At 40.6% G+C, this 19,067-nt stretch overlaps 1 protein-coding gene across 3 annotated transcripts in view; it reads left to right on the top strand.

The window, feature by feature from the left end:
- COMMD10 (COMM domain containing 10) overlaps positions 1–19,067 on the top strand; it is a 252,315-nt gene that overhangs the window by 18,293 nt on the left and 214,955 nt on the right. For all 3 annotated transcript variants that reach the window (XM_075931974.2, XM_075931972.2, XM_075931973.2), the window contains one exon: positions 12,872–12,982. In XM_075931974.2, the coding sequence (XP_075788089.1) occupies positions 12,872–12,982 (111 nt within the window). The remainder of the gene's footprint in view (positions 1–12,871; positions 12,983–19,067) is intronic.

Here is a 19,067-nt window from a genome sequence, read left to right as displayed (position 1 = left end):
ATGGATTGGCATTGCATGGTCTTGAAAGATGATAATGAGGAAAAATAAGTTTCTCACAATTACTTTGAGTCATTCACCACATGAAATGCTGACACTGATATATATATTTTTAAAACCTTTGTGGTTATTTTCTAATTTATTTTTTAATTTGAAGGCTTCTGTTCCACTACAGGTTAGACCTTCCTTGTACGGCACCCTTGGCACCTGAGTGGTCCCAAACAGTGGAGTTTGCCAGACAAGGGGTGGTCAAGGCTCCCTACTCGGCTGTAGACTCTGCTTTTGGGTGGGGCTGCACTCCATGCTGCTACCTCCAGTCCCACACACCGTACCAGGCCTGTCCAGGGCTGCGTTTCCCACTGTGCCAGCCCTGGATGGGGGCTGGCACCACTGCCTTTAACTCGGGCAGTAGCTGCGTCCCCTCCCCCCCCCCCCCACGGCACTGGTCCAGGCTGCGTGCCTAGCTGACTTCAGTCCCAGCCAGGGCGGTGCTCCCTGCCACTAACCCCATCTGGGACTGCACTCCTGCACAGCCCGACTGAGGCTGTATTTTCCATAGCACCAGTCCCAATCAGGGTGTGCTTCTGGTCGCTGGCCCCACTATCTTCAGCCCTGGATAGGGCTGCGCTTCTTGCCTCCAGCCTTGGCCAGGGCTGTGCTTTCCCTCGCCTGACCACCACCACCACCAGCCCATCCCGTCAGACCATGGATGTTGCCGGACCAGAGTGTCCCAGACTTTAGAGGTTCAGCCTGTAGTGATTGCTATTATTTCTTACATATACATCAAAATAATTGGCTCCAGTTCAGTTTCTGTCAAGAGTTTGTCCAGTTATAGTAGTGTCTCCTCCAGGGGCAATAAAACATGAGAGTTTGTGTCTCTGCTACACACCCCCATGCACTTTGTATGCTTCTGAAAATTAAATCTCTTAGTCGCTACCACCTTCATTCTTTGTTCTGTTTTTTCCCATCTTCCTAGATAAGGTTCTCTTGATGGGGCACTGCTGTTGCTATGCTTAAGTACACTTTCATTAACATGTTTTTTTCTGTTTTTGGGTTTGTTCATACTCATGAATCTTTTTGATACAGTCTGTTTATTGATTACTTTTAAAAATGAAATATTTATACATTCAGCATTAGGTATAGCTAGCTTAATGAGATTTAACAGTGCTCTGGTGCTTCATAGGGAATTTCTTCAATTACCCAAACAATCCACTTAATTAAAAACACTTAGGATTTACATACTCTTTATTGGTCTTAAATTGTAAAATTTCTTCTTATAATACAGATAGTGATGCCTGTAGTTGAAGTTGTTTGACACTTTTCCTGATAGACCATTTTTTCAGTTGAGAATAACTTTGCCAAACTTAAGTGGTTTGGACTGAAATTTTCCATGCTACAGGTCTGCCTTAATTTTTTTTTTAAGTTTAAACAAAATTAGCTCATCTCCTTCCATGAACTTAGGAGAAAATATGTTGTTCTGTCCATGTTAGGAAAAAGATCATTATTTTATTGGGAAGCTTTAGTTCCTCCATGAGCAGGGAGAAGGCCTTTTGTCCAAATGTGGCTGTTATAAGGCCCTGGAAAATCTGTTTGCAAATGCTCAATAAAGATTTCTCTGAGATTAGGCAGCTATCTCTCATGAAGATTTTGGCTGCACTGATTATGCCCCATCTCCTCCTAACTTGTACATACAAATTGGCTGCTCCTCCTCCTGGAGATTCTTCCTGCAATTGCTTCTCCTGGCTCCAATGGTCTGCTATTGCTTTGGGCAACAGAACTCAGAGCGGGGATGTGAGGGGACACGCTCCCTTGTACTATAAGTGTCCTTCTGGCTGGCACTCAGGCAACATGAAGGAGGAGGAAGAAACAGGAGATGTCTACACTGGAGCAGGTGGTGTAGACATCCCTGCACCATTTTGGACTGAGCTATGAGCTAACACATTAAATATAGATGTGCAGCTGATGCTGTCTATTGTTCCTCTTAAACAACTTTCTCTTAATGTCATGAATAGTTACTGTTTGGTCTCTTTTTTTTCTGGCACAAACTTTTTCTCTAAGCATTACTAGCCTTTTCCCCGGTCAGTTTCTCACTGTATTTTTTCACCATTTTTATTCATGTGGTTTTATCTGCCTGTGTGTATGCATGCATATGTATAATCATCAACTATTAAGGCTTAGAAGGGCTCTCTCTCTCTCTCTCTCTCTCTCTCTCTCTTTCAGTTGCTTTATAAACCTACACATAAATTCCTTATGTCTCTTTTTTTTCTTGAGCGTATCCTTTTAATGTCTAGATCAAAGGTATTTGTCATTTCACTGCATAATAATGAAGAGGAAAACTGACCAGAAAAATTGGTGTTTATAGTACTCAATGGAGAGTCTGGTAAAACATACAAGAATGTTTTAAAATCCATCTTTTGTGCAATAGGCAGCTGCTACATATCCCCTACAACTGTTAATGTGACATATCATCCTCTGCAGTAAACTGAAGAAGATATTAAACTGCAGGTTCTCGTTTTTTTTTTCTATAGAAGGAACAGATACTTTGCAGAGACCTGTTAAAAGAATACAATATCTTTGCATGCACTACACACTTTCTGTTTCCTGGTTCTAAATCCTGTTTTCTGCCTGCAAGTTTCCAGCAAGGAGCCATACTCCCACACCAGCCTACTAAAATATAAATCGATCATAGCAATTTAGAAAATAAATGAATGTGGTATCTAAATCTTCTTTTTTCTGTCTAGTGAAATGACATAGGGAAAACATGGTATTTCATATCTAACTTATGACTTGATTCTTCTATGCCATGCTCATAGATCAACACTTTCATCTGCACAGGTTCCCTTTAAGTAGGGAATAGGATTGAAGCCCTAAATCAGGGGTGGGGAACCTAAGGCCTGGGAGCTGGATGTGGTCCTCGGCTTGCCTGGATCAGGCCCCCAGGCTCTGGTCTCCCCCTTAGCACTGGCGAGGCCATGCTTGCACCCTATGTCAGGTTTTCATAGATTAATAGACTAAAAAGACAGCAGGAACCATTGTGGTCATCTGGTCTGATTTCATAACATAGGCTATAAGACTTGGTAGAATTAATTTGTATTTGGACTGCAGTGTGTCATTCAGAAAAGTACCAAATTTTGATTTACAATTTGTCAGTGATGGAGAATATACCACAACTCTTGTAAATTTTTACAGTGATTAATGACCTTCATTATAAAACATTTGCATCTTATTTCTAGTCTAGATTTGGCTAGTGTAAGTTTTGACCCACTCAATCTTCCTAACCTAAACTTTTCTCTTCCAGAGTGAAGAACCACTGGTTAAATGTTAGCTCTCCATTTAAGTACTCCTCAACTGTTTTCAAATCATTCCTTAATTTTCTCTTTAAGCTAAATAGATTGATCTCCTTGAGTCTATCATAGTAAGGCATGTTTTACAATCCTTTAATCATTCTCATGGCTCTTCTCTGAATACGCTCCAATTTATCAACTCCCTTTTTGACTTTTGTGTGCACTAGAAGTGGATGTAGTATTCCAGGAGTGCGTACACTAGTGCCAAATTGAAATACACATTGTCACTTGTATCAGCTTACCAAGCATTTCAGGTAGCTGTGAATCAGTGATTTGTCCTCTTTGTTGCTTATCACTTCTTCATTGTTAATATCATCCTCAAATGTTATCAGTGATGACTGTTTTTCTACCAGGTTATTGATAAAACTATTAAATAGCATAGGGCCAAGCAAGAACTGACTCTGCAGAACCCCTGTGGAAACATGCCCATTTAATGATGATTTTCTTTTTACATTTAAATTCTAAAATATTTCAGTTAACCCGTTTTCAATCAGTTTAATTTTAATTTTGTGGTGTTAAAGTTTTTGATCAAAATGTGTAGCACTTTCTTTGATCCTTAAACATAAGTTGTGTGTTTCACTTTACTTGAGAGCACGTTTTCCTGCTTGGATAGCTATACACCAGGACCACTGATGGGTGGCAAGCAGCAGCTGGAGCCTTGGGACCTTTAAATTACTGCTGGGGCCCCAGGTGATGCTCAGGGTTAGCTGGAGGATGTCAGCCCCTAGTCTAGCTCCTTCTGTCTGAGGCCCTCTCCCTTCTGGGGGATCTGGAGCCAGGGTTCCCTCCCACATTGCCAAGTACCCAGAGACATTTTTCTCTAGCCTTGGCATACACATAGGTAATAGTAACAATAATTTGAGCTAGCATGATAAAAATAGCAATTGAGTTCAGGCTTGGGCTAGCTATCTGAGACCATGGCCATGTAGACTGTGTGTGTATGTATTTGTGTGGTTAACACAAACTGCCATGTATGCTTCCCCTTGCTATGCTGCTATTTTTAGTGTGTTAGCTTGAGCAGAGCTAATATGTGGCTGTCTCCCTGAGCTGAGAAATATGCTACCAGGTGCACAGACAGATGCTGTCTAACAAAGAAGATAGTGATCTAATTAGCCACCAAGAATGTGTCCTGGCCAACCTGTTCCAAAACCTTACTAACTATTCTATAATAACTAAGAGCCACATCCTGGATTCAGTGCATAGCCTGTGTTAATCTTGATGCTAAGAGTCACCTAAAGAAGAATCTTGCATCCCTTGTCCTCCAGGATGTGCTCAAGTCACTGCTGCAGCTTAAAGCTAGTGCATGGGTGGGGAAAATGATGGCCGGATTCTAGAGGGCAGTCAAGGTATGTGATTGCAATATATGTAGGCACACCAAAAATAGCTTTAATCTGGCAGTTTGGGTACCAGTAGTAGTGAAGCTGTGGCAACATGGACTTCATCCAGGCCCCTGGGTATTTGCTCGGGTGACTAACTGGTACTAAAGTCTGTGCTGCCAGAGTCATTCAGACATTGACTTGGATATATGTACACATGCTGCAGTCACACCTCTGATTGCCCTATGCACATACCTGTACAGGCAGTCCCCGACTTATGCGGATCCGACTTATGTCGGATCCGACTTATGTCGGATCCGCACTTACGAACGGGGCTTTCTCGCCCTGGAGGTCAAGGTGGCGGATTGCTGCCTGCGAGCTCCGGGGTGAGAGAGCCCCGTTCGTAAGCTGCTCCCGGTGCCCCCGGTCTGCTGGAGACCGTCTCCAGCAGACCAGGGGCACCGGGACTGAAACCGCAGCAGCGGCGGGTCCCGCAGTCCGTGTCCTCCGGGGTGAGAAAAGCCCCGTTCGTAACTGTGGATCCGACATTAGTCAGATCCGTGTAAGTCGGGGACTGCCTGTAGCTGCATTTGTATTATGGCATCTAGCTCTTTCAAAGGAGGCTACAAAAGGTGCCTGTGGTTTTGGCCTTTGGCACAAACTTAGCTTACTTTGTTTGACCAACCAGCATTAATTATGCTCCATGCTAGAGATAGTTCTGTGATAAATTTAAGTACCATTTTGTCCTATCAGAGAGCTAACTTTTATTCAAAAATTCATATTGATTTAATATGAACCAGATCCGTAAACACTTCCATGTGTAAGTAATCACTTTGACTTTGTAGGGGATGTATGTATGTGTATGCTTTAAGTACATAGTGTGCTTGTGTGATCTAAATGTTACCTTCCTACACTGGTCTTTTTTAAATTTTCTTTTCCATGTACAGAAAATTATAGAACACTCACTCTCAATTTAGCACTACTTCTGCCTCCACCCTGTCAGACCTGCTAACAACTATTCTGTCCAGAAGGCTATGCTGTTCTGATTTTGTAATTAGGATGAATCTGTAATGTATTTATTTATGTGAGAGAAATGTAAATTATTCTTCTACTTTGTCACACCAGAATAAAGCTGTCAGCATTCAAATCCTTTTATATGTAAACAGGAGTAGCGTTTGTTTATGCAGAGATTTAATGATGGATATGACAAGGTATTCAACACCATTCCTATGTCTAGGTCCTCTATGAATATAAAACAGTATTATAGGCTAAATGTGATTTAATTGTGATATCCTATATGTATTCTAAACCATATCAGATAAAATCTTGAATTTATTAGATATTTTGATAAATACATTTAATAGTTATTATACATAGATTGTGGAATCATGCACAAATGAAAGGTGCAATTTGTATTACCTTTTAGTGAAAAGCTAATAAAAAATGCTGCGTATCTGAGAATCTTAGACAAATGGAAAATGCAATTTGTACTATATTAGTAAAAAGCTAGTAATTTTTAAACATAGAATATTTTTTCAACAAAGTCAGAATAACAACTCGGGTATTCATCATATGTTTATTAAAGCTTTAGTTGATTAGCTATCACATCATTATCTAAGCTTCTTTTGTAGAAATTCTGATAATATGGATTTCAGCCACTCTTATAATGTGCAGCCTTTGTTACAATTTAAAAGTATTGCTTATTTATTGTCATCACTATCTCCACTGCTTTCCTTGGGGTAAATGCAGCTGGCACCTTCTGCTCTGCAAATAAATGCTAAAGTGTGAAAAGTCCATAGAGGAAAAACAGTGCATGGTTTGGGTGGTTTAGCTGGCACTTCAGCATTTTGTTCATGTTGTAAAAATGTGTAAACTTTCAGCTTGACCTCAGCTTGTGAAAGTCTGGAGGGCACTATTGTCAACCTTTGTGATTTTATTACAAGACTCATAATATTAAATCCACAGCTCTTGGAAACAAGTGAACCCAGATTTCATGTTGCTGTTGTTTGTTTTTCAAAGTACATTTTTAGTTTTCATGGTGGTGGAGAAAAGTTTGAACATGTGACCAGAGTGGATTCTAAAGCTCAGAAACCAGAAGGCAACATTGCCTCACCCCAGTATTTCTATTTTTAAATCTCGTAACTTTTAAACCTGTATCATGGTCTAGAATTCTCACTAATTTTTTAACCCTTTGGGGTTAACAGTTGTGACATTACCCAGGGTATAGTCTGGGCTCTGTATCGTCAATTCTCTAATCTGGGTGCTTTTTATGTGGCTTTGCTATGAGAGCAGTCACTCCTGGTCTGCTCACACATAGCTTCCAGCATGTTTATCACCCCCCCCCCCATTATATTATCTGAATGCTTTAGCCAGCTACTCATGAATTATATTACAGGGCATATTACCAGCATAGACTTTCCCCCTGAATGTACATCTTGTACTGGCCAGCAACCTCCTGGACAATAAAAGCTCACAGAATGTGTATCATTTATTAATAGAAAATATGAACAATTCTTGTTTTCCCAAATGGGGTTTCCAAAACACATCAATCCAAGTATGCTTGTCTAGATAAGACAACGAAACAAATGTATTAACTATGGGAAGATTGAATTTAAGAGAGCGCAAGTAATCTACTTTATACTTGAGAGAGTTTGTGAGCAAGTCAATCTGTCCAAGAGCTCCTACTAACTGGAAAGAGCTAGTACCAACAAATTTGGTATGCAGCTTCCTCTTATTGTAACTTAAAGCAAGATGTGTGTGTGTGTGTGTGTGTGTGTGTGTGTGTGTGTGCGCACTAAAGCTCCACCCCCAATGCATATGGTGCTGCATAAAACCATACAGAAGAGAGACAAAATCACCAGGCAGGTGAGACGGAATAGCTAGGGGTGTGCCTCCCCCCCCCCCTTCGGGACTGCCCCAGTCCCAATCTTCCTACCCCTAAGGAGCCCTTTAGGGTGGGCTGGATCTGCAGCAGCCATGAAGAGGTGCTTCTTACCTGCCCCAAGCTGAAGCATTGAGAGAGGGTTGGGGTAGTCTCATGGGCGGTAGGTGAAGGTAGAGCTGGGGGAAGCAAGCCCTCAGTGCTACCCACAGCCTTGCCCTTTCTGCCCAAACCCTGCCCCTATGGGAGTAAAACTACCATGCAGCACTATGGGGAGGTGGGGCAGTGTGCAGCCCCAGCTTCTCTGGCTGCAGAGCATGGGGAGGGCCTCCAGTGGGCATCCTGGCCCTGGAGCACGGGGCGGGTGGGCACTTGGGGACAGCAATGCTCTGCTCCCAGTATGCCTACAGGAGCCAGGATGGTGGTTGGGAGGGCAATGCCTTCCCCTGCCTACTATACCCACTGCCCCTGGGTAGTCCTCTCTCCATGCTCAACCCCTTGTTCTTCTTCAAGTGATGTCCCCTTGAGTGCTCCACCATAGGTGCTGGTGCGTCTCCATGCTGGCGACTGTAGATTTTTTTCTAGCAGTGCCCTGCCTCACCACGCAAGCACATTGGTGTCTCCTCATGCCGTTGGTGTCCATTAGTTGCACACACTGCACGGTGACTCAGTTTCTTCTTTACCATTCTCAGCAGCAGACGGAGCTCCCTTGCAGTCGCCCTTTCTTGTTCTAAATTATCAAAAATAGTTCATAGTTCTTCAGTTTTTACTGTTCTCCAAGTTTTTGAACACTCCCCCCAGTTTTTTCATATATATAAAAAACCACTTCGTTCTCCCACGTTTTTCTTCAACATGCTTAGCTCACTAGGCTTCAAGAGGTGTGACTCATGTAGAGATGCCATGTCCGTCTCTGATGAGCATTCTTTGTGTATTATGTGCCTAGGAGAAAGATACCTTGCCCAGAAATAACCTCATTGCTCCAACCTGACCGTGAAGGTAAGGCACAACTAAGTCAACAGACTGAAGACTTTTACTGCGAAAAGTTGCTTCAACCTGCTCAAGAGGACTCTTCTCTGTCAACACGGCCTAAGGAAAGGGAAAATGTCCACAGTTCAAACAAAAGTCATCCTTTCTTCCTCCTCAGACAGGACAAAGATGAAAGCTAGGGTCTCCCAGGCTAAGTCCCTGCCAAGTTCTTCAAGGGTGAGCATGGCCAACAGGCCTGGCAGCGCAGCAAGGAAACAGAATGTGCCACATAAATGGGTGCACTCTGAGCCCAGACATAAGTCATTGGCATTGCACACACCACCTGCACCATTGTCTGATGCGTAACCCAAAACACAGAAGTTGACACTGAAGATGGCATCGAGGTTGGCCCATGCTGATATGCCACCCTGATGACTCCAACACCGATACCATCTGTATCACCATTGGTACCACCACCAGCAGCAAACAAGATGGTACTGCATAAAGAAATTCCCAAACACACCATGGCATTGACGAAGCATATCAGTTGGTACTACAGTCACTGGCTTATTCAGCCCACTCTGTACATTCGCCTTGCTCCCTGGTTCCATCAATCTCTGTCAGTGAGGCAGACACAGGACCACAGAGCCGCTTCTCCTGCCAGAATGCCTTGTCCACACAGAGGTGTCCATCCTGGGAGTCACACTTGGAACTTTCAACCCACATGATGCCACCATTGTGTTGGTATGGTCACCACTGGCTGTACCCACCATAGGTATGTGAATGACTAGTTGACACATTAGTCGATTTATTTCTCTCCCTCTCCCCCTACCCCGCCTCTGAGAAAGAGGCAGCAAGAGGGGAGGGGAAAGAGGGTGCTTCAAAGTGTCAACACTGCTCCAGGCTGGACGCGATGCCCCAGACTCTCCCACTGATCCTGGGCTCCATATGGCACTGATGCTTTGAATTGCCGCATGGAGCCTGACGCCGGACTCCCCGTGGTGTTTCAAAGTGGCAGCGCAGCATGGAGCCCGGGGGCAGCTGGGGACTGACGCCATGCTCCATGCAGCACCGCTTCTTGAAACGCCACAGGGAACATGGGGCCAGTGGGGGACTGCTTGAGTCCCCTGCTGGCCTTCTGCTCCCTGTAGCACGTTCACCTTTGAAGTGTAGCAACATCCCTGGGGCTGTTGCTACACTTCAAAGGAAGAGGCACCCTTATCGAATAATTGAATAGTCAATGCAAATTGCATCAACTATTTGATTAGCCAATTAACTTAAATTTAACATCCCTAATCCACCACCACCATACCCAGGACAGTGGCCCCCATGGGACGCATGGTCGGCCCACAGAAGTCAACATGCTGCTCTTTCTACATCAGTCAGAAGGCTACCTAAGTCTCCACCACACCAGGCCTATGACACAGCACTGAACTCCACAGAACATCATCATTCTGAGGAGGAAAACTCCCTGTCCGAAGGAGAAGACAGATCTACCCCACATAATTCCTTATGATCTCCTGATGAAGCCATAATTCCTACCACTCCAACGGATGACATAAGACTATTTCAGGAGTTGTTTGAGAGTGGCTAATGCACAGGAGCTGGACCTCCAGGAGGCACAGAAGAAGCAGCATAGACTTCTGCGTATACTGCAACCAGCGATGTTCTCAAAAATAGCACTTCCCATGGACAAGACACCCACCTCTGTATCACCCACAAATAAGAAGGCAGACCAAAAATATTTTGTGCTGGCCAAGGGGATGGATTTTCTGTGTTCTCATCCCCCTAGTGGTCGACTCAGTACAGGGCAAAACATCCAGGCTACGTCTACACTGGCCCCTTCTTTGGAAGGGGCATGCTAATTTTGAACTTGGGAATAGGGAAATCTGCGGGGGATTTACATATCCCCTGCGGGATTTAAATAAACATGGCCGCCGCTTTTTTTCCGGCTTGGGGAAAGGCCGGAAAAAAGCGTCTAGACTGGCGCGATCCTCCAGAATAAAGCCCTTTTCCGGAGGATCTCTTATTCCTACTTCGAAGTAGCTGCTCCCTGTGTGGCAGCCCTGAGCCTCCTGCACAGGGCTTATAAAGCAGCTGAGACTTAAACTGTGGACATACGATTTAGAGTGGGCTATGGAGATGCTGATGTAAAATACTTAGAGGTAAAAAACTACAAAAAATCTTGTCTTTTCATTATTACATAGCCACAGTAGTATAGCAGCTGCAAACCTAGGGGAGAAATAGAACTGTCTAAATGACTGTTAGTTCCTACTAATAAACATTTCTCTTTCTGCTTAAAAAGCTAGGAAATCAAATGACGAAAATCTTGGTTAACACAGTGTTAAAGTTGCTGGGTGCTAACTTATGCCTTTCCAGAACATCAGGTTCTGCAAAACTCAAACTTTTGAAAATCAGGCAATACAGAGTTAACACAAATCCTGTGCAACCTTAACACTGCCCTTTTAAAGCAATGTCTCACAATGCCTGTAACATACATACTCCTACTCTGATTTTTCACTTTTAGTAGATTGTATTTACTCTATAACAAGCACAGTTCTTTCAAGAAGCTCCAACATATTCCTCCCCCTTCAGTACAGTTACACTTTAATGTGAATGTATCTGGAGTGCATGCAGACCGTTCCTAATGACTATTGGAGGCACCAGGGGCAGAGTTAAGGTTGTGTGGGTATTTACCTTAATTCTGTATTCCCTGTTTCCATAAGTTAGTTTTGCTGAATCTGGACGGGCATAAGCTATTACGGGAGAACTGTAACTCTGTGTTAACTTGTTTCAGAGGGATAGCCATGTTTGTCTGTAACTTTAAAAATGACTAGTCCTGTGGCAATTTAGAGATTAACAAAAATATATAGTTTCATGAGCTTTTTGTAGGTAAAAGCCATTTCATCAGATGGTTTTACCCACGCAAGCTAATGATACTATATATTTTTGTTAATCTCTAAGGTGCTGCAGGACTACTTGTTTCTGTGTTAACTTGCAATTTTATATGTTTAGTTACATAACCAATTTAAAATGCATTCCTATGAACAAAATGTCAAGAAATTTCAAATAGAATTTTTAAAATGTATAAAACTAATTTGAAGCAAGTGATAATTATGCTAATTAAACTTGTCAGCAGGTAACAACTCTTCAGTTTTCTTCTCTTCTTCTATAGCTAGAGAAATTGTTTTCTGCAAGTCCCTTAGTTGTTACTTATATACTAATAATATCTTCCTGACAGGGGGTATTGGGATGCATAATTGGCCAACATTTGTAAATCTTTTTAGATTCTTAACTTAATATAGTGCATACTATTTCTTTTTGTGTGCAATTTTCTTATACAGGCAGTCCCCCGGTTACATGGATCCGACTTACATCGGATCCCTACTTACAAACGGGGTGAGGCAACCCCGCACTAGCTGCTTCCCCCCCAGCGGACCAGGGAGACGTGAAGCTAGCGCCCCCCCCCCCCCCAGCAGACCAGGGAGACGTGGAGCGGCTTTTCTCAGCAGACACCTTAGCTTGAGAATAAAGGACTGAGGGAAGTGAGGTGTGGGAGAATAAAACTGAGCTCTGGAGAAATGTTTGGCTAGAGTTTCCCCTACAATATGTACCAGTTCTGACTTACATACAAATTCAACTTAAGAACAAACCTACAGTCCCTATCTTGTACGTAACCCGGGGACTGCCTGTAATTGAAGGAGTAATAGACTTTGCAGGTCATACTCTTAGCTGTTTTGGTTCTGCAGTGGTAACAGGAATAGAAAGCAATACAAAATACATCTGGTCATGAATATTGTCAGGCATGATAGAATTTACACAGGGAGCAGATCTGCTGATTAAGAATTTGCCATTTTTGTTTAGTCAGTTTCCAAAGCGGACCATTTTTGGTTAGGAGTCTATTTTTGGAAAGGACATTTAAATACGAAACAGAATGTAAGTGTGAACCTTAGGGGGTAAGCACCTTTGAAAATCAGTCTTTTTCATTTCATTTTTTTTTAGATTTGATTTATAGGTTGTTTCTTAAGTGTGTGGAAATCAATGTAAGAGAGTACCCTCTGTAATTTTAGAAACACAGGGACAATACCAGAGCTGTACCCTCATGGCTTGTCATTATTCCCATAGAATAAACAATATTTAAAAGTTTATCTATTTAAAATGGATAAACAATACGTAAATGTTTCTTCTGATTAATTTGAAACAAGCTACATTCTATAGCTGAGGAAGAATTTGCTGAATGTAGAGCCTAATGCTTATGTAGAGCCTGGTTATCCATGTTTACTGAGACAGACAACTGAGAAATGTTGAAGCTCATCTCTTTAGTGCTTTTGCAACATCTGATTCTAACCAGAACTTGTATTTTATAGCTTGAGACAATTGGATGGCAGCTTAACCTTCAGATGGCTCAGTCCACCCAAGCAAAACTGAAATCTCCTCAAGCGGTATTAGAACTTGGAATGAGCAGTGAAGATTCAAAGGTAGGAAAGCCACTGCCTGGCAGAGTGATCTTATGCTATTTTTTAAAAAAAATTATTATTGTAATGTTCTAAGAGTATAACTAGCACTACTGATTGTCACTAAATAGACAGCAGTGTTTTCACGTATTTTTTTAAAAGGTTATTTAATTCAGGCAACTAAAATTAATAAAGAATTGGCATATAATTTCCATTAAATAGGTTTTGGTGTTCTCTGCCATATAAGCAGTTCTTCCTGCTATAAAGTTATTGACTGGGCATGCCATGGGTATAATTATTTTATATGATGTACCTTATGATCAGTAATTCTTACACATTTTGCTCCTGGTTTTCCTCTGCCTTTTACTGTTTGCATTTATACTTTTCAAAATAGGGCTGAGATTATATAAAATAGTTATGCATGTGTTCTAAAAGCATTATACAGGTGTTAATGACAGTGGAGAGTCAAGGTCTTTAAATATTTAATCATACAGCTCTGTCTAGCATATGTTTTTTAGTCACCATGTAGCTAAACTGGGATAGCCGCTGATGTAAACATGCTGCACCAATGTGAACCGTGGGTTGTATTGGTGCTTCTTACTCCAGTTTGAACCTGACATGCTATATCAATGGAAATCACTGTATTACACTTGTGTTGCATTTTTTGTAGTGGATCGAATTGCATTGGCATATCCATAGTGGCAGGTAAGCCTCAATACAGGCAAGTTTGGAATAATGTAGAAAGTAAATTAAAACAATTCCAAAGGTATAATTTTTTTTGTTTATGCTTAAATAGTAAGATTTATGGGTTTTGCATATTTTAGGATAGGATTAACTTACCTTGTTAGTTGAAAGTAACCTCCACTTAAGATTACTACTTTAATTTGTGTTCATGAAAAAGTAAATGAAAAGTATGGAGAAAATTTTGATTCAGGACATCTGCTCTGCTCTTAGACCAGCTTTTAACCACAGTAATTCCACTAATTTGAGATGAATTACTCCTAATTTATATTGGAGTAACTAAGGAGACTTGGGCTCTTGGTCTTCTTGGTGCCTTAAGAAAATGCCTGTAACGGAGTACTTTGTTCTTAGGAAAACAGATTACCTGTCGGTGAATTTTTAAAACCTTAATATAGAAAGCAGATAGCATTTTGTATACAACTCATAATGAACAACATATGTAAACTGAGCTACAAAATGACTAAAAGAAAACACTGGAAGAACATGCACATGCTGCCATAAAGGAATATTACCTGTTAATAGTTTCTCTTGAAGCTTTCTTTTTCTTTCAGTGATGAATATGTAACCCTTCTTTAAAAAGAAATGAATGTATTAACATTTCATACATTATGGCAGAAAGACAGAATGGACCCTAATGCATCCAGCAGTTCTACCTTAAGCTATGGTTATTGTATTCAAATCACATGGGGTCAGGCTTGGTCGCTTTGAGATGGAAGATCACCAAGTGAAATGCACATGCTTCAGGTACTTGTATTACTGAAGCAGTAGTAGGGGATGGTCTTTTTGAGGTAGCATCTGTTTTATTTTTGTGGAGCACTGTGTTGTTGGATATGTGATTTTTAGATATGCCGGTTTTTGATTGATAGGTATAAGGAAGGCTATGTTTGTAATCATTAAAGATCTCACAGCACTTATCAGCCTACTCTTGTGATAAAGCAATGTTCTAGCCAAATTCAGACCTACATAATTATATTCTTCCCTTTTGAATATTCTTAGAAGAAACTGGATATTCTTTTCATTTTTTGACCTAAAATACTTTGTAGCTAATGTGTTCAACTGCACGATTGGCTGCAATTAAGTGGTGACTGAAGTGATTATATAGTTAGACTATCAGTTATTAGTGTTACAGTGATTGGCTGCACTTGTGATTTGATAGTAAAAGCGTTTAGGGAGACCAAATACCTAAACTTAGCAAATTCATTGCCTGAAGATAAAATAACACAATATGATAAGGAGGTGTACACATTACTCCCTATGAAGCTGTTTTTCATAGCATATAATGCACTTTACACAAAAAGATTAATTCAAAACTAGGCCTTAAACCAAATCACTTCATACCAGATCTGTTTACAACTGAGAACACTGTATATGCCATCCAAGATTAAAATTCACCAATCACTCTTTTTGCCTTTTGTAACTTTAGTGCCCTTGTGGCCACGATGGAGTCTGCTCTGTAGATAGTTCTGACCAAGTAAAGGCATGTGTAATAATGCAGCAGAGAAAGTCCCTTCCGTCTCAAGTACATGTTCCAAACTCCCCAGAGTGAACACACATACCCTGGAAATGTACAGTGAATATAGGAAAGGGAAATATCTATTTACAGAGGGATGAATAGAGGAAAACAACAGGAGGGAAAGACGGAGGAGTGGTAAAACAGGAATACTTTCAACATAAGGTCCTGCAGGCTACAGTCTGAAAGGGCAGATACTGTGCAATGTTTCTGCACTCAGTATTCAGTTAAGCCAGTGTTTCTCAAACTGTGCTCCACGGAGCCCAGAGCTCCGCGAGGTTGACAAACTGGAAACATCGATAGGTACAACACATATAATCAGTGGACCGCTGGGGCTCTGCATACATTTTTATTCATGTAAAGGGCTCCGGAGCCCAGAATGTTTGAGAACTGCTGAGTTAAGCCATCCCTAGAGGGATGCAGGGCCTGGGGCAATCCCTCATCCCACAGGTCCCACCTCCACTCCACCCCTCCCCAAAGCCATGACCCACCTTTTTCTGCCCCTGCTACCCTCCCTCCTGCCTCTGTTACATACCTTCTATGAAACCCCATTCCCCAAGCTACATGACCTTGGGGATTACCTGGGGGTGGGTCATGGTAGGGGGCAGCGGTAGGAATTGGGCTCCTCTGCACTCACCATGGCAGTGGGAGGGAAAGCCACCCAGCAGACTGCTCTGCCGCCTGTCACCCAGTCCACCACACTGTGCTTCACCACAGCAGCAGCAAGTGGCACGCCCTAGCCCCAGCATGCTCCACTTCCCTGAGTGATGCAGGGCTTGGAGGAGCAGGCTGGTGTGCTCTGCTTCCCACCGCCACAGTGAAGCAGAGCATAGTGGGCTAGTAGCATATATTCCAGCTATAAAAATACAGTACAGATAAAATCCTTATCCATTGAGTTGTTCACTGACATTAGATTCCTATGGAACCAGTCTGCCTGCATGATGCATCTACTGTGAGCTCAAACCATAGATATCAAAAGTGTCTTTCCCCCGCAGCCTGTACATGTAGTGATGTATTGGCATGTACCAATAGATAATACGGTTTGTTTTTTTAATCAAAAGACTATTTATTTTGTTCAACCCACCTGGATACATTTCCTTTATAAACACAATCCAGTTCCTCAACTCTTTCTGTTGATTCTTTGTTTCTCTTTATTGATGCAATCAAATGGAATTGGATTTTCTTGCAATTACTATGAGCCTTGAATAACAGCTCTGAAATTGGTATTTAGTAGTTGAAATGGTGCAACAGCAAAAGCATACAAATGTTGTAATGTTTTGAACACTGAAATTTAGAAATCTATCTCAACCTGAAGAATAATCATAACTGGCTTGTGGCTTATTGATCACATCCAGTGTAAGACAAGTTTTAAGACAGAAAGGCACTTATCTACCTGCTTCGTAAAAGTGTTGAGGCTTAATTAGTTAATGTTTGTAGAGTACTTTTCATCATCAAGGATTTGTCTACAGAATATGCTAAGTACTTATCTCAGCATCCTAAATGTTCTATAGCTTTTTTCATTTTCTCCGTAAAATTACACTAAGAAATAATAGTAGCATCTTGTATAGAATTTTGATGCACATCCCAGTAACTATTTCAAAATGTCTAATTGTTTATATATGCCATTTATCCTCCATACTTGAAAGTAATGGCCTGTTGTTGCTCCATGAAGAGGAGAGAGTGAAATGATTTACAGGAATTTCTTTCTAGATTAGCTCATTAGGGGGCAGTATTGCTCTTTCCCTTCATTATGTTTCACTAGCACTTCTTTTTTAAATAACATTAAAAATCAATTGTGAAATCAGTAGTTGTGGGAAATAAGTGTTTACATTTCTAATCTGTATACAACAAAAGGGTTCTGTTGCACCCGTTAACAAAATTAATGCCTATTAATCAAAAATATACAGAACAAAGTAAATGTAATTTTCCTTTATTTTCATTTTTGCTAATTGTATTAGTATGATTACATTAATTTATGTTTACTACAACTAACTAAATTAAAGATCAATCAAATATGAGCTCCTTTGTTAGAAACAAACATTAAAATTTGGTACTTAAAATTATTTCTCTGGGGAGGAAATCAAGCCTTTGGATGTTTCTGTGGTATTGTTCTACAGCTAAGATTTAAAGTAGTTCTCAGGTAATATGAGTTGAAGGATACACAATATCCTAGATTTGTATTCAGTGCAGTAATTTTGGCAGGCATAAAATTACTTTCAGAGTTATAGTACTTAAAGTATTACACCAGGAAAAAAAAACCAGCCCAAGGAAATATTCAGTTTTGAATTTTTCTGTGAATTTCTATTATTAATTGCAGTGTGTTAATTGCCAAGAAAATATGTTGTCTATAACTAGCATTAATTAAGCTAGGATTATCTGAATTTTGGTAAATTTATATCCTTATTTGCTACAAGCTTCATTCTTCATTTATACTCAGTCTTTTTGTTTCATCTGTCTTTTCCTGGGGAGCTGGTATGAAATCACCTTGACAACAAAAACATCGTTTAGCTTATGGTAAATTGGATTGGAGTCTGATTACAGATGGTGCTTTATTTATGGAAATTTTTTTTAACTTGCAGTCAAAGTGAGACTGCTGATATCATTTGAGGATCAAAAATGTTGAATTACATTTCTAAATCTAATGGAAAATGGCTTAAAACATTTCTTATGTTGGTAGGTTTACTATAACAATTCTTAAGAATACTGCTGCTAAACGGTCCTTTGTGTGATTTTAATTATTTTTTTTTCTTGTTAAAGAGGCTCTGAAAGAGTGGTATCATTTTATTGGGAATATATTATTGGTTCTAAAATGCTTCTCCTTTTTTCCCCACCTTAAATTATTACCATTCTGACTTTTTTGAGAAATTATAGAAAATTGATAATTTATCTAGGGCCTAATAGTATTTCTGTCTTCCTGGTTGTAGAGCCAGTTAATCGGTGAAGCAAATACAACTTAATTCTTTTTTCAATAGCTGTGTGGCCAAGAATGATACTAGTTTTCAAAGTAGTAATCAGAAGAAAATGCCCTGTGTTTATTTTATACCTGTCTAGACAAATATATTTTCATAATGTATAAATAATAATTTATGTATGTAAAAATGAGGTTGGTACAGTTATACTTTGTGATTATGACATCAGTTATGTCTAAATCACAGAAGAGAAATCTCCAGCAGTCATCTCGCCCTAACCTCAATAAAAGCTCAGAATTATCCCCTTAATCTTTTGGGGCCATCTCAGACATTTGTATGGTGAAGCTCTTAGAAAAGTTTGAGATCTTCAGGATAACACCTGAATGGTTGTACGGAGTGCTTCCTGAAGATAGTGTTTTGAACTCCTGGAAGGGTTTAGAGGCCTGTTCGGTCTGTGTCCCTCTTTATTCTTGAAGTATCATGGTTCCTTTAGAGCCATTGGACATTCCTGCTACCATTCCAGTAGGATCAGGCAACACAAAATGGAAAAAAGTACGTGATTTATAGTGAGATTGGACATATATTGTCTGTATCATACCTGAAAATCCTCATTTCCTAGCTAGCATTTGTATTCTGTTTAGGATTATTTTTCTCCAAATGTATTACCTTGTAGTTATCTAAATTAAATCTTATTCCATTGGCTTATTTTCTTCCCCAGCTTGTTGCTTTCTGCTCTTCTCCATTTCATGTACAACTTCTTTTTGACCTTCGGCTCTTTAAGTACTTTTTCATGTCGCCACATTGGCTTTCTTTGTTTTTGCTAATATTTTTCTTTTGTACTAGAATCGCTATTTTATAGTGTTCATGTGATAATATCTTATAGTAGATTTCAGTCTCTGGGTATCCTGTTACTTCCCCAAACTTGTCAGAAGTGATTCTGGCAGAGTTG

The sequence above is a fragment of the Pelodiscus sinensis genome, chromosome 6, assembly GCF_052426305.1.
Source record: "Pelodiscus sinensis isolate ZL-2025 chromosome 6, ASM5242630v1, whole genome shotgun sequence".
Taxonomy (NCBI): domain Eukaryota; kingdom Metazoa; phylum Chordata; order Testudines; family Trionychidae; genus Pelodiscus; species Pelodiscus sinensis.
This window is presented reverse-complemented; position numbering and strand designations above follow the sequence as displayed.